General features: G+C 39.9%; 1 protein-coding gene and 1 pseudogene across 1 annotated transcript in view; both read left to right on the top strand.

Moving 5' to 3' along the window:
- ANO2 (anoctamin 2) overlaps window positions 1–16218 on the top strand; it is a 299806-nt gene that overhangs the window by 249325 nt on the left and 34263 nt on the right. Inside the window, exons 18-20 of the mRNA XM_039874110.1 lie at window positions 584–641; window positions 804–904; window positions 12256–12401. Of these exons, the coding sequence (XP_039730044.1) occupies window positions 584–641; window positions 804–904; window positions 12256–12401 (305 nt within the window). The remainder of the gene's footprint in view (window positions 1–583; window positions 642–803; window positions 905–12255; window positions 12402–16218) is intronic.
- Window positions 1310–1428, top strand: LOC120611807 (uncharacterized; annotated as a pseudogene).

The raw sequence follows: 16218 nt of genomic DNA, 5'->3' as shown, positions 1-16218 counted from the left end.
TTGACTTTGACCTCTCTGCTTCTCTCACCTGCCTTCTTCTTATCCCCCAGTAAAATCATTACTGCTTTAAAGAGGAATGAGGCAGGCTGCTTCCATTCTTTTGAATATTTTCAGTAAGAAATCTAAATTTTTCTTTTCTGATCTCAGGAGTTTCCACTTAGAACTTTTTCGTCTGTCTCACCCTTTGTTTCCTGGGAAATCAGAAAAGCTCACCAAGGAGCTGCAACCAGAAATCAATTCTTGAAACTAGTTGAGGGACGAAGATGCACATACAGTACACTTCGAGAGAATTCAAATTTCATTGTGTTTAGGCTCAGAAGTTATCACACACACACACGCATACATGCACATGTGCCCTGTGACTTTCCCAGCCCCACACTAGACCCAGTCTTACCCCTATCTTATGGAGGTGAACCCTAGGTGTTATAGGTGATTATTAGCTGATAATAGGGTGATTTAGCACCTGCCTTGGCCAGCACTTTCAAGAGGGACGCTGGGCAGTGGTTATTCCTCTGAAGGCATACTCTCAAGCATCCCTGACTTTCTCTCTTTCCCTAACTCTTCCTATACTTCTTGATTTCAGGTTTGTGGGAAGACCTGGAAGCTATGTTTATGTGTTCGATGGTTACCGCATGGAAGAGGCAAGTAACAGCCGCTGGTATTTCCCGCCTGGCTAGTGGTTTGTAGGTGCACCTGCCACTCCCAGCCCCATCCTTATCCTTGAGCATGACTGGATTCACACCGTTGCTTCTCTAAGCTCACTTGGTCTAACTGCTCCTTCCTTTGTCTTTTCCTCTCTGCAGTGTGCTCCTGGGGGCTGCCTCATGGAGCTCTGCATTCAGCTCAGCATCATCATGTTGGGGAAGCAGTTGATTCAGAACAACATCTTTGAGATCGGAGTCCCGTATGTAATGAACTCTTCTCATCACTCTGCTTGCTGTCAGAGCTTAGCTCAGCAGGGCCAGTCTTTCAGCAGGATTTCCATGGCCTCTCCTCTTCTCAGATAGCTTGGCTATTTACTGCTCTGTCTATATGCCAATAACTTTCCCCAAAAGCCAGGGCTCTTCCCACAAGCCTTGTTTGCCAATCCGATTCGAGATGCTTGAGCCTCAGAAAGATTCTGCACTTCATTAAGTACACATAACCAGTTAGTGACAGGGCTATGAAATCAGGTATCTCTGACCTCAAGGTGCCTAATATTTTTAATGCTATCTGTTCTCCCAGTGAATAAGTAAAAGAGACTTTCAATATGGTGGATACATGAATATGAAAGCTTGAAACATAATACAGCCATTTAGAAAGATCTCTAGTCTATGGCCATGTTACCCTGAATGTGCCAGATCTCGTCTGATCTCAAAAGCTAAGCAGGGTCGGGCCTGGTTAGTACTTGGATGGGAGACCACCTAGGAAGACAAGGTGCTGTAGGTGGTAAAAAAAAAAAAAAGAAAGAAAAAGAAAGAAAGAAAGATCTCTAAAAAACTGGAATATATGATCTTAGGAGGGGGAAGGATGCATTGCTGGGGAAACACAGAATGGATTTTCATGTGGATTCTCTCTCTCCTCCCAGGTGAAGAGAGAGAAATTTCATAGAAGAATGACTTTCAATTAGGTTTTGCATTGAGATAGTGATGAAAATATATACTTACTCACAGGCACTAGACCCAAAGAAAAGAAGATACAGCAAGTGAAAATCTACCTTCAGATCAAAGAAAGTGTCGCTTATTCTGCCTTTATTTCTGTTGCTTTATAGTGTTAAAGAAGAATCTGTTTCAGGGGACATTTTCAGGCAGCCCAGCATCAGAGAGCCAGGGAATGACAGAGATGGCCAAGGGTAGCACTTATAGGCTGGGCCAGTTTAAGAAAACAGGATGGACAGTTTGTACCAGGCCTGGAGTTCTTTACAAACCCCTTGCAGGATTAACTGTTCTGGGATGCAATAATCAGTCTCTATAGGGTAGGTAAAGATACTGCCACACTCTCTATCTTCCTCTTGGAGATGGACTATACACATTATATTAATGGTTCATAGAGATCCTGTAAAGAAACTTGTTTAATCCCAACTGTATTTCCTTCCAACTTTCTTTCCAACTGTATTTTTTCATGTTATTGGCTAGGGTTCTTAGCTGTGGACATGGGGATCCACTCTGACTAATTCAAGAAGCAAAAGAATTTAAGAATAATAAGTGGCTAACAGAATATTCTTTAAGGGTCAGAGAGCCAGAAATAATGCTGTCCACACTGTAGAAAGGCTTGCAGGGAATACCACTGGCTCATATGACTCAGTTTTTAAAAGATGAGACTTGTATACCAAAGAGCCATACCCACAAAAACTGCAATCGGATCTTAACCAGGTGTCTTCATCAGCTCAGGCTGCTATAACAAAATAATACGGAGTGGGTGGCTTAAACAACACACATTTATTTCTCACAGTTCTAGAGGCTGTACAGTCTAAAACCAAGGTGCCAGCAGATTTGGTTCTTGATGAGGGTTCTCCCTGGCTTGCAGATGGCAGCCATCTCACTGTATGCTCACGTGACCTCTTCTTTGTGTGCATATGGAGAGAGCGAGAGCTCTGATGTCTCTTCCTCTACTTATAAGGGCACTAATCCCATCAGGGGGGCTCTGTCCTCCTGACCTCATCGAAACCTAATCACTTCCCAGAGGCCCCACCTCCTACTACCATCACATTGAGAGTTAAAGCTTCATGTATGAGTTTGGAGGGGATACAAAACATTCAGTCTATAACAACAGCCTGTCGTTTTTTTTTTTTTTCTTTTCAACCTATATACAAGATTTGCATGCAATTAAATAAATAAACAAACAAACAAACAAACAAACAAATAAATTGGCCCTTTTCTTCTCAGAGCTCAGACTTTAAGTTTGGGAGACAAAATAGAAGGCACGTGACTGGGTGCTCTCTCTGTGATGCAGACTCTGTTGGAATTCAGAGTAAGTAAAGGTAAAGGATTTTGGAGGAGTCCAGGTATCCTAAGCAGAGAGGTTTCTTCCAGGCTGTGTCTGTCCCTGGAAAGAAGATTGTTGCCATCGTATGTAATGAGACAGTCTGCCATTATTTTTTTTTAAAGAAACAATTTCTCTTGGGTGTGGATATCTTTTCTAAACAAACAGCAGACTGACTCAGGCTCATCAAAAACACTTCCTGGCCTACGCGGTGCTACAGATGGAGAAAGTAAGGCTCATAGAGATGGCCACTCCCTGATCAAAGTCTTGTCAGGGTCATGGCAAGGACAAGAGCCCGGAATCTCTCTAAACCAATTGAAAGGTCACTGGATCCTAGGTTCTTTGAGTTGAATGGAACCATTAGAGGATATATGATCAAATTCCTTTCTCTATAGGAAACTACCCCAGACTTGCCTGCTTTGATGTGGGGCTGTAACTGTCTGAAAGGTCCCCAGAGAAAGCTATTGTTTGGTTTTCCTCAGAAACCCACTTACAGAGCTAAAGTTATAATGGAGAAAATTTAGTTTACCTGGAAAGAAAACTCTTTTTCCAATGAGAGCTCTACTTCAAGGCATGAGAATCCTCAACATTCCCTCGTAAAACTTTGCATCCCAGTCCTCAGAACAGATCTCACCATCATCCACCATTAATTAGGCTGAATTCTTAGGATGATTTTCTGCTCCCACAATGGGACAACCTCAGGTAGCCCACGGGTATGTGCTTTTCTTGGAGGAGGATTGGTGTCTGGGCATCTTGTTCCACCTCCCTGCTTAAGCCGGTGTCTAGTCATCAGTTGGGAAATCATCAGTCTTTAGAAACTGAACCCTCTGAAATTGTGCTCTGTTTTCATCTTTCTGACTGAAAGATACTTAGCGATATTCATCAAGCAAAGCTGGCGAAACACAGGGTTGTTGTTCTCGAGTTTACCATTTCAGAGAGAACACAGTTATTATAGACAGCTAGAAAATATACAGACCAAAAAAAGATTTACCAACACCACATCTAGCCCCTTTGAAGTTACAAGACCAGCCCCTTCGCCACTGCTACAAAAGAAAGTCTGCGTTCCCCTTCACAGCATCTGGGGAAGATACCGCCCTTCTGGTATATTGTTCTGCTTTTGGATGGGATTGTATACAGCCTATGGGCATGAGATGCCCGTTTTTTCATTCCTGGACATCTGCTCTACCACTTAGTTCTTTCACTATGGACCCAGAAGCCTTTATGAGAGGCAAGAACTCAGGCATATGTTTGGACAGTGTGTTGGCATGTTCCCTACCCATCAACTCCATCAGCTCCATAACAGATGAAACTAACACACGGCTGTTTGCCTCGAAGGCTAAATTTTCTTGTTTATGCTTGATGTGTTTAATATGACATAGTTAATTGATGGCAATTGCATAGTAACTCATAAAGCTGTGGGCAAGTCACTTCTGTAAGTCTCGCTGTCCTCATCTCTTGATGAAAATGATCTCTGAGGCGCTCTCATTTCAGCTCTAACATTCTGTGAACTTCTCTCATCAGTGAAACTAGTCACTGCTGATTCCAAATACAAGTCATTTCTGTTTCAAATATTTTTCCTCATTTCAGTTTCTAGTCTGCTAAAAGACATATGCCACATAATTACAGAGTTAAATTCAGGGATGTAGAACAAAAATTTTCCCATCAAACCCTAGGTCTTTTATCTTCAAACTTCTTTACAACTCTATGTATTTTGAGTCTGGTCACATGAAATCATTATGATTATGATTATTGGATCTTCTACTCTCTACTCAGAACCCACTCTCAATAAAGTAGGTCCATCCAATCTAGTGTTCAGGCACCTGGCAACATCCTTACGCATGACTGTTGAGAAACATGAAATAAGCAAGAGAATAAAAAGGAGTCTTTCATAGTCCAAAGAGAAATGACACTTGAGCTTGATAATGAGGAAGGATTAGTGTAAATTATAAAAAACTAGACCCGGTGGTCTTTAGTTCTTGGGAGGCGGTAGCACATTGCTGTGGTCAGAGATCGGATGGTCTAACGGACCTGGGTTTAAATCCAGGCCTTACAATGTACTCACTCTGTGACCTTGGGAAAGATTTAGAAAGATTTGCATCCAACGTGGTTGTGTGAAAATACAGCTTGGTTGTATGCTCCGCTATCTAGAAAATAGAAAATAATGACTATCTGAGAAAGGAAGAACCATTCTTGGGGGTTCCAGGTGTTCCTGAGTGTTATTGGCTTATATGTTTGTAATGATGCTTCGTAAGTGTTACAAGTCCAGGGAGCGAGACTAAAAAGAGCAACTGAGGAATACAGTCTTCCTTGTCTGTCCCTGGCCGGGTTGCTTTTGGTTCACAGTGTAGCTCGTATGTACATTCAGAGCCTGCCTCAAAGTTCTTTTCCAAGGCAAATAGTAACCTCAGAGGCCAGACTTGATTTTTTTAAAAAGAAGCAAATAAGTCTGAGGATTTAGGTAGGTGATCATGCTAGATAAGAATATTTGGGGTACAAAATATAAGATTATACAGATATAAGATTGACTATCGATAGTGTTTATCATCTACTTGTGAGAGCAATTTTCTAACATTCTTCCAAAGAAAACCTTAAAATGTTAAAGACTATCTAATCGAACTTTATTAGGTCAAGCAGTCAGCCATCATTTATCTCTCCCCTTGAGGAAACAACATTCTCATTAGATTCCTGATGTGTGTGTGTACGTGTGCGCATGTGTGTTTGTATCTGTCTTGCAGGAAGTACCACAAATGCAATGATGATGACTTTGAGGATCTTACAGTCTAGCAGGTTTCTTGAATTAGAACATTGTTTCCTAATCTTCAGTCATTTCTGAGCCACCTTTAAAATCTTTTCCTCATATCTACCTGAATAGCTACTCACATATTAATTTCCTCTTAACGAATTCATTTTTTATTTAAATCCATAACATTCCTGAGAATGGAAAACTAACACTATCAGTTACCATGAGTGGCAGATAACGGTAGAGAGAAATGCAATGAAAACAGAATGTTATTAACAATGACATTAGCCTAAGATCTGCATTCTCATTGTTTCAAGGAAGGCACACAAGCATTGGGGAAGTGGTAAAGACCTATGAGCTGCATATCTGGTTTTGTCCCTGACTGCAGTTAGAGGGACCGAAAGAGAACAGGAAAGGAAATAAGTTTAGGTGCTCTAATGAGATGTAAGGCCAAGTGTAGAGACCTTCCAAAGATGTCACGTGAACTGGTAGTGGAATGTATCCTTTGCATGGGAAACATTGGTCTAGAGCAATATTATCACCTCTTAATCTCATAGGTCTCCACGAGCCTGGCACAGATACCAAACACATCTAAGAATACTGCACAGCCACCCTTCAGAACCTTGGGTGAGCTTCACCAGCTCTCTCAGACTCTCCCTTTGCCGCCCCTACATGTGGCAGATGCCCAGACTGGTCCACTGCAGAAGCCCAGCTCTGTCCAGCCATCTTCAACCAGGCAGCAGCATGGCTTACCTTTGCTAGGCCTGGTTCAGATGCCCTGGAGATGCATAAACAAAGTGCTTCCCAGGAGGCAGTAATACTGGGGGCACCAGGCATTTTAAAGGCAGCTCTGGGACTAATGAGACATGATAACAGATAAAATTGGGTTGCGTGGTCTGGCCTTGGACTCTCCCCTCACACCACCCAGGGTCCTGGGACCTGACAGTTGTAGTATATGCTTTTCAAATAGGAGCCGGGTAGTTTTAACATTATGAGCCCCAGAATAACGCTCATCAATAGTGCCTTCTGAGATGACTGCAGGTATGGCGAACAGCGTGGCAGACTCTGATCTTATGCTATTTATTTTCCCAGTCCACTAATTTCCCTCATCCCCACCCCCTCACATGTACCACGCCTTTCCTTTCTCCATACATGTTTGTGTAAGATAGACTTTGTATCCAAACTGTGTTTTGCCTCTAAAACGTGACACACCACATCCCAATGCCTTGCTATAATTTTATATCGAACTTAGCTCCAGTATTCCTTTAAGCAAAATTGGAAATGCGCATTGTATCATTCAGAAAGATGGATTGTGTGTGTGTGTCAGAGAGAGAGAGAGAGAGAGAGAGAGAGAGAGAGAGAGAGAGAGAGAGAGAGAGAGAGAGAAAGGGTAAATGCTACTTTTTTTTCAAGTGCCAGACTCTCCTGGACAAAGTCTGAGGAGACAGAGCAGGTAGATCAGTACTTCCACGGGCAGAATGTCCTCTGCCTCTATTCTTACTGAAAGTATAAGACCATATCCCAAAATAGCTATAATATAACCCCGGACACAGCCAGTAAGATTTTATAAACTTTTCACTTTTTTTGGTAAATGTGGTAAATATTACATTTTAAGACATAAAACAGTCTCTCTTTAAAGCCATCACAGGCAAAGGAGGTCAGCGTTCTCCTCAAATACAGTGGAATCTGGCCATGAATTCGAAGTTTAAGGAGCAAATGTGAACCTTGTCAGGTGTCGTGAAAAGGATTACATAGCTCAAAGGTTGATGTGTTTGTCTTCTTTGGCCCATTTAGGGCTTGGTTCTGCCTTCTTTAATGAGGCTGGCAGCTGTGGATCTGGGGTCAGTGGAGGACTGCCTGGGGCCCAGATTCCTGCCAGCAGGAGGCCCCAGGTGTGACAGACACTCCCCATGGTGAGCCCATGGGGCACAAGCAGAGGAAAGGCTCTGAGCTTTCCCGACAGAGTTTCTCAGACTTGTCATTAAAAAGGGACGGAAAAATTGCAGATGAAAAGGATAAAGGGGTAACATCAAAGGAGTTATTTTAACGAGCAAGTGCATCATACGGTCGGAATCATAATCCGAAGTTTTCCAAAAGGCCCATCTGTATGTTATACAACTTACAGGATTCCTGTTAAATCCTGCTCTTGAGGGACTTTCCTCATTAATCTTTTAAAATGGTCACTGAGATGTGCAGTAGGGAAACTTCTGGGAAGGAGGGGTTCATAAGAATTGTTTGTGGGTTACTTTTTGCCCTTATCATTTTCGACCTACCCGCAGTGCGCTGTACTGCTGAACACAGAGTCCTTCTGGAAGCTCTTCTACTGCCCTCACCTTCTTTGCCACATGGTCTTACAGTTGGTCTCCTGTTCCTGTGTGCCCCTTCCTTGCCCTTTGAAGCTTTCTTTCCCTCCATCCATCCCTTAACTGTTGATATGTTTTCCACTCTGCTCCATCCACATGTGGTGCTCATTGTAGGGTTTCAATTGTTCTCTCCATGATGACTCTCAGATCTTGAGCTCCAACCCGGACTTGTTTTCAGAGCTCTAGACTCATGTATAAAATTGCTCACTAGACATCCCTACTTGTTTGTCTCATGGAATCCTCAATCTCAACACTTCCTCCTCATCAAAACTACGTTTTCTCTAGTGTTCACTATCTCAGCAAACCGTACCACCATCCACACACATGCCTAAAGACCCTTGTTCCTCATTCTCCTCCTCTTTCCACATATAATTTACCACCAGTTTTTTAACCCTACCTCCTAGGCATGTCTTAATCTACTTTACATCCATTGCAATCGTCCCAGACTCTGCTACTGTAATCTCTCACTTGAACCATTGCATATCATGCCTTACAAGGCCATGGATGTCATGAACTTGCACTATCTTTTAAGTCTTATCTTTTGTCACTCTCTCTCTCTTCTGCTCTATGTTCCTAGCATTTTGAACTCCTTTCAGTCCCTTCTATGAGCCATTCTCACATTTGCCTCTGGCTGCTGCACAAAGAATTTCCTGTGCCTAAAACATACCTTCACCCATCACACCACTCTCCCTCTTTCCCATGCTGCTTCTATTGTCTTTCATCATTTAGTTGATTTACACATCTCTTCCTCAGGGAAAACATCCTCTGCCTTAGGCCAGGTTTCTTTGTTTTATGTTCTTATAATTGCCTGAACTTCTCCTTTATAATCCTTATTACACATTATAGGTAACAGTTGTTTAAGTGTCCACTTTTCCAGCTAGACAACCTCATTAAATACATCAGATGTCTCATTGGTCACATTTATTTTTTCTTGGAGACCATCCTCTAGGAACCCTCTATTCTCCTGTTCAGACAAAAACTGTTCACTAAGGCTTTTCTACAGGTATCAATCTAAGTTTGATCCTGTGTCACCTTTTTCTGCTAGATTCCATGTTTGCCGTATTACATTTTGTTATCTTTATTGCTTTATATCCTTGGTTGGTGAAATTCATCCTATGAGAACTTCATTAGAATGGATTTAAAGAAGAACATATATTTTTTTGAAACCTCACATGTGCGAAAAATGTCTTTATCTGCCTTTGCACTTGATGTATACTTTGGCTGGGTATAGAATCCTATGCTAAAATCATTTGCCTCTTCAATGATAATACATTTTTTTAAAGTTTTCTAGTGTCAGGGACTGATGTTGAGAATTCTAATATCTTTTTGGTTCCAAATAATTTTTAGAGAATCTATATTTGTCCCTCCGGACCTGGAAGCTTTTCATCATTCTTAGAGTTCTGAAATCTCATGGTGATGTGATTTGGTGGAAATCCTTTTTTTTTCATCATTATGCTAAGTAGTTCCTTCAGATTAGAAGATGTATGTCCTTCACCTCTGGGACATATCCCCATATTTCTTTTGTATTTTTGTTCCCACTGTTTTTTTTGTCTTTTCCTGATTAAACGTTGTAGTTCCTAGATTGATTAATTTTCTTTTCTTTCCCGTTGTCTATTTATTTGTCTTTTGTACCTCTTTTTTTCTGAGAGTTTATTGATTTTTAACTTTCTATCATTTTCTTTGGTTTATTTCAGATCTAGAGTTTTTCTGGGTAATTTTCTCCTCAAAATAAACATTCTGCTCCTGCCGGTGTTAGGAAGTGGTAGTTACCTGGGCAATATGAGCGGAAAGGCACATTAGGGTCTACTCTTCCTTAAACAGTTCATTGACCAGTTGCTACCTATGGCCTTTGGTAATACCTGGTGTCTGCAATTCCTGAGCCTTCCTGAGATTTTGAAGCATGAGTTGACTTGCTTTTATCTCCTATCTTTTACTGTAAGCACTTGGTGTTCAACCATCATAGCTTTACTAACTCCTTCACCCACTATTCATCTTCCAAGATACTCATTATATCTCTCATTCACTACTGTATTCATGACTATTTTCTTTAACCTTGTGGCTTTATACATTTTTTAATTCATTCAATGTCATTTTAATAGGATTTCAGAAGTAGATAGGGATATATGCATGCATTCAATTTTCCATGTTTAATTAAAACCACTAATTATTCTTTACTAAAGATTTGGCTGAGATTTCTGATTACTGGTATCTGGAGGAAAAGTCTCAGTTTGAGTTCTGGTTGTAGACCTCCCCTTCCTTCCCTCCCTTCCTCCACTTTTTTCTCTTCTTTTTCTTCTTTTTCTCTCTCTCTCTTTTATTTTTTTTTCTTTATCCTTCCCTTCTGTCCTGACTCAATAGATAAGATTTCAGGCAGTCCACACTATTTGGCTTCAGAATCTTCAGGCCTTATCTTTAGAGTTTTTCTCAATTTCTTATTATATCAAAATTTTTACTTTTTTATTATGAAATGTTTTACTGCTGCTTCTGTGGATCTCAACTCATTCTTTAAATCCTTCTTTAATGATTATGATGATGATAGGACAATGATAGATATATTTATTGAACTGTTAGCATGTACCAAGCCCTAAGTGAAGCATATTACATAGATTATCTCCTTTCACTGACTCTAAGGGTTAGTTAATATATTCTCATCAATAAGAAACTGAAGCTTATGGAATTTTTAATAACTTGCCCAAGAACCTATAGTTGGTGAGTTGTGAAACTAGGTTTTAAACAACTATATTCTGACATCAAAGATCAGACTTTACCTACTACACTGTACTACATCTTATAGATGGCGAATGATATTCAACAGACATTGATCACAATGTTATTTTGAAGGATTAGATTTCCATTAACTGTCAGAAGCACTTTCTAACAACAGAATGAGATGCCTAAAGTTAACAGGAGTGATGGTCTAAAATAGATAGATACACAGGGGTTAGATGACTTTGTGTGAGGAGTGTGGAGCGCGGAGGCAGTTTCCTGCGTTTAGATGGAGCATAGACTTCAAAATCGCTTTAAACTCGTCAAGTTTATGATTCTGACTGTTCTGCTCTTACTTCTCTTCCAGACTATCTCCTAGAAAATCTCTCTTAGGATGATTAGCAGAATTGACATTTTGCTCTTTCACCTAATTTCATTCTCTATATTGTGTACCAATGGGAAGTATGAAAAGACTATACCCTCTGTATATTTTAGCATTTAATATTAAAATAATAATAACTATCCTCTATTGAATACTTACCATGTCCAGAAATTGTGCTGAGGATTGTGTAAACACTGTTTCACTTAATCCTCGTACCAACCCCGAGAGGCTGGACCATTGTCGTCTTATTATTATTCTAGACCATTTGGTTGACTTAGTCTACTTGGACTGCCATAATAAAATACCACAGACTAGGTGGCTTAAACAACTAAAATTTATTTTCTCACAGTTCTAGAGGCTGGAAAAGCCCAAGATCACGTACTGGCAGCGTTTGGTTTCTAGTAAGGGCCTTCATCCTGGCTTGCAAATGACTGATGGCCTCCTTACTATATCCTGACATGATGGAAAGAGAGGGAAAGAGATCACTGCCTTTTTATTTCTTTAAGGCTATCAATTCTATTGATTTAGGGCCCTACCTTTATGACCTCATTTAAGTTTAATTACCTCCTGAAAGCCCTGTCTCCAAATATAGTCACATTAGGTGTTAGGGCTTCAACACATGAATTGGGCAGGAGGGGATTGATTTCAACCCATGGCAGTGCTTGATACTCTTTAGCTTGGCTTTAATGAAAAGATGATGCTGTTTATGTTTTTAAGACCTGAAAATGTTTGAGCTTGGAGGAGAGCATCTTTCCATTTTCTGGACAACCTCTCTTCCCCATGGAGAGGGTGGATATATCACCTATTAGACAATAGGACTGTCTCAGTATTTGGCAGAAAGGGCTGCTTATCAAAAAGCAAGAAGAATTCAGTGTCTTTAAATTTGAAGGAACTTGATCTTTTGTTGGGGGTGCCTTTTATTATCCTGATAAAGGACTTCCTTAGGTTGTCTTTAAGAGAAAGTTGGTCTTCTTAGTACCCTTCTGTGTGTTCTTGGATCAGAGATAACTTCAATGTCAAAATTTAGTTTGTTTCTCCTTTCTATCTGCATAGCTAACTCTATCCTCTAGAGGCTTTTGGTGACTGGTCCATTTCTTTTTCAGGAAGCTAAAGAAACTATTTCGGAAGCTGAAAGATGAGACGGAACCTGGAGAAACTGACTCAGCCCATTCAAAGCATCCAGAGCAGTGGGACCTAGACTACAGCTTAGAACCATACACTGGGCTGACTCCAGAGTACATGGAAATGAGTAAGATCTCATGCTCTTCTTCTGCTGGGGGCAGATTTAGACAAGGAGTCTGGGAGAGGAGTGAGGGAGGGTGTTAGAGAAATAACGGGTGCAACCTCTGCTCTTTCCTGGGCTTCATGGGTACACGATGTCACTTTCAATGTCACATGAAAATTGAGGAGAGTGAGGCAGAAAGGGTCCTGGAATGAGAACCAAGAGCAGCTCTTATCACCAAGTAGATATTAGGATGATGCCCTCTTCTCCTTGGGTTTCCTCTTTTCACCTATGAAATGAGAAATTTGGTCTCCCAGGTCCCTTCCCATGGTTTCTATCATTGATAAAGCTGAAAGTGAAATAGCGAAGTCTGACATTTAAGAATAGAGTTTCCATTCAGGAAGAGTAAAATTGTCCTATGACACTTGGGACAAGGGTGTATACACCTTTGACATGCAGAATATAGGAGAGTTCCCTACTCTGATCCGGTAGAGCTGGGTAAAATGTCAGCTTTTCTCTTTAAAAAGTTGGGGATGCTTTGTGTAGAGGGTGAGAGATAGATTTCTAGTTAAAGAGCCTCTAGTCATTCTCGAATAACACTTTAAAGCAGGAGCTCATGTAGTACAGGCTGATAGAACACAATTGTTTAACAAGTGATTCAGAAGCCATGAGTTTTCCATTATGAGAAGTATACCATCTTAGACCTTCAAACTCTTAGCTACTTGTGAATAATCCTGATTTTTATTGAGGTAGATATTTGAGAAACCTCTTTCCAAGATTCGGAACTAATGAATTAAAAACATAAAACCAAAGGTCAGACGTATTATCTAAACGTTTACTCAGTCTAGAGTGTTGGAGAAACATTAATCAGATCCAGCTGAGAATCACTCAGTACTTATTATCATTGTATTTCCATAATGACTCCTGCTTCCTTTAGTCAGTCACTTTAATAGGCAGCCACCAAAGCGTCTCTGTGTACCAGGTCCTCACTCATTATTTCTAATGGATATTTATTCTCTTCTGTTTGTAAGAATATCGTGTATGTATGTTAAGGGTAGAGAGATGGACAGGGTCTAGATTAGATGGCCACAAAAGGTCTATTCCATCCCTGAGGAGCTAAAATTCCAGGCAAAGCTTGAGCTTTGTATTCTAAATAAACTCATAGGAGAAGTAACAATGTAAGTTATGTCTGCTTCAGGAACAATAGGCAAAGAAAATACCAAGACCCAGTTTATGTAAACACAAAGCTTCCTTATGCTTTTCACCTTTAGCTAAGTGCTACCTCTAATCTCTCTCCAATAAGATATTTACACAGAGATGATGACTCGTATTTCAGATGCCATTCTGTGCTTGCCATCCTCTCAGAAAGAAATTGCTGCCAGAGACTGAGGCTTCCATTTGGCAAAGGGTTTACATTAGAAATCCTTGAGCTCTGTCTTTTAACTTCCACTCTCCAATTTTAGCCTCTTACCCCTACCACCCAATAATCTGTGTAGGTTTTGCATGCCTGTTTGTCCAGATAGCTGGCTATTTCAAGCTTCCTCTTTTGAGTGATTAAGAGCTGAACCCTTGAGCCATAGTCCCTGGGTTCAAATTCTGACTCTGTCACCAACTAGCTGGACAGCTTTGGGTAAGTGGCTAACCTTTATGTGTCTCAATTTGTTTTAGTGGTAAAAAAAATAATAATAACAATAATATTTACCTCATGGGATTGCTCTTTTTAGTGAATTAATATCTGTGAAGTGCTTAGAAGAATGTCTAGCACATATAAAAGTTGTGTTAAGTGTCAAGTATTGTTGTTTCTCTTAATGGCCTAGAGAGCCTAGGAAGGTGGGCTGTAGGAAGATATGCTCCACTTTGTCAGCTATTGTATCATTGAATAGACAACCACTCTGTTCAAACTTGAGCACTTACAAATTAATGAGAAGAGGAAAAATACAAGAACTAGATGTGGTGACTTCTGGAAGAAATTCACACCAAGATTATAGAGAGTAAAATTTATACTATAGATTAAACACACACATACCCACCCACACATACACACACATACACACATATACACACACACCCTACTTACAGGTTATAAAGGAATGAAACAATCATATAGCAGAAAGTTTGAAAATAGAAAAAAGAAGGGAATATCTCCCCACTCAGACTTCCCTTACACAAGTCCAAATTTGTTAGAATTTTAGTGCCATTTCATAAACCTTTTTTTGTTATATATATGATTTAAAAAATAAAATGATTCTACACATTTGCTTTTCTTTTTTCATTTAACATTCTATGAATAAGTATTCCAAGTTGTCATATAATATTCAATGAATTGCTGCATAGTAAATAATCCCTCTTATAAATGTACCATAGTTTATTTACCTGTCTTTCAATGATGTGCATTAGAGGCTCATTTTCCAATTCTTCCCCTATTTTGATGATCTAATGTATACTATTTTTATGCATATAATCTTTTGCACATGTAGTATTATTTCCTCACATTAGACTTCCACAGGTGTAATTACTATATCTGACATATGGCCATTGTATGATTCTTGATTTATTTTACCAAACTGCTTTCTGAAAGGATTAGTTCACCTACCCACAGTCAATATACGAAATACCCTTCTGGTGAGTACACATTATTCAGTATCCTGAAATCATGTGATATGGATAAATTATCAATGTGTAGTAAGCTTGAGATTCTCAGGCTCTATCCCCACCTCATTTCTAAATATTCCAGACTGATCTTTAAGCTTTTCATAGTGCTGCTTCTGTGGTCTTCTTCCTGAATAGAATTTCTGAGAGGGATCATCATCTGCTTTTCTGTCTCGTCATTGCAATTGATACACACACTGGTGGAGTATCTTACAGAACCATGGTAATATTGCTCACATATCTGTTCTTCAGCAGACTCAGTTTATTAGATTCCAAAGATCAGTGAGTAGGCACTAAGGCTTATTCATCTTCATTTCCTCTGGAGCCTTGTACATTTCCTGGCATATAACAGGCACGTAATACGTCTGATAAACAAAGATGAGTGAATGGATGAATGAATTTATTAATTAACGAGGGAAGATTTCTTAACAGAGGTAAGTTTTTTATAACTTTAAGCTGTAAATGAAAGATCGTTTTTAAAACAGGGCTTTGTTGATGGTGGGTCAGGGATATTCTGAAGAGTTTTCCAGCTTTGGGCAGGAGGTTGGACTTGATCCCCAAGTTCCCTTCTGGTTCTGAAGATTTACATATCAGTAACAAGAGTAAGGGAGAACATTCCAAAATTCCAAGGAAAAGAACTGGCAAGTGCAAGTGTTGGTTTTGGGGTAGGGAGGGTTCAGGTGAAGAGCTGGGATTAGTGGAGAAGCCTGAAGACCAGACAAGTTTGCATTTCACATCAGGCCATTATATTTTGGCCAGTGCTGTGACTGTGTATGAGCTCTGTTTCCCTTGAGGAAATGGGCAGTAAGTATAGAAAGAAGATAGTAAGACTAAGGAAGAAACAAGGAAAGATAGACTCATTCACTTATTCAGTTATCAAACATATATTAAGCAATTAGAGGAACAAATTTGGAAACTAGAACAGTCTCTTCAACAATTTAAGTTGATATTGATTCAGTCAACGATCCAGAGAGTATTGATTCTGTCTGGTCTGGAGGAGGAAGCCTGGAGCACACATGGATTTTCACAGAAAGTCACACAATTCTGTAGGCTGTTTCACTAAGAATATCGATCATTTTCCAGACATGACTATTTTATTTCATATTTTATATAAGTATGAGGACAGTGGTTCTGAGTTCGATTCCTTTCATTCTTTTTATCTCTGGAATATTCTCTTCACCCTTTAAGGGAATAT

The sequence above is a fragment of the Pteropus medius genome, unplaced genomic scaffold (genome assembly GCF_902729225.1).
Source record: "Pteropus medius unplaced genomic scaffold, Ma_sr-lr_union100, whole genome shotgun sequence".
Lineage (NCBI taxonomy): Eukaryota > Metazoa > Chordata > Mammalia > Chiroptera > Pteropodidae > Pteropus > Pteropus medius.
Note: the sequence above shows the minus strand (reverse complement) of the source record. Positions and strands in the feature narration are given on the sequence as shown.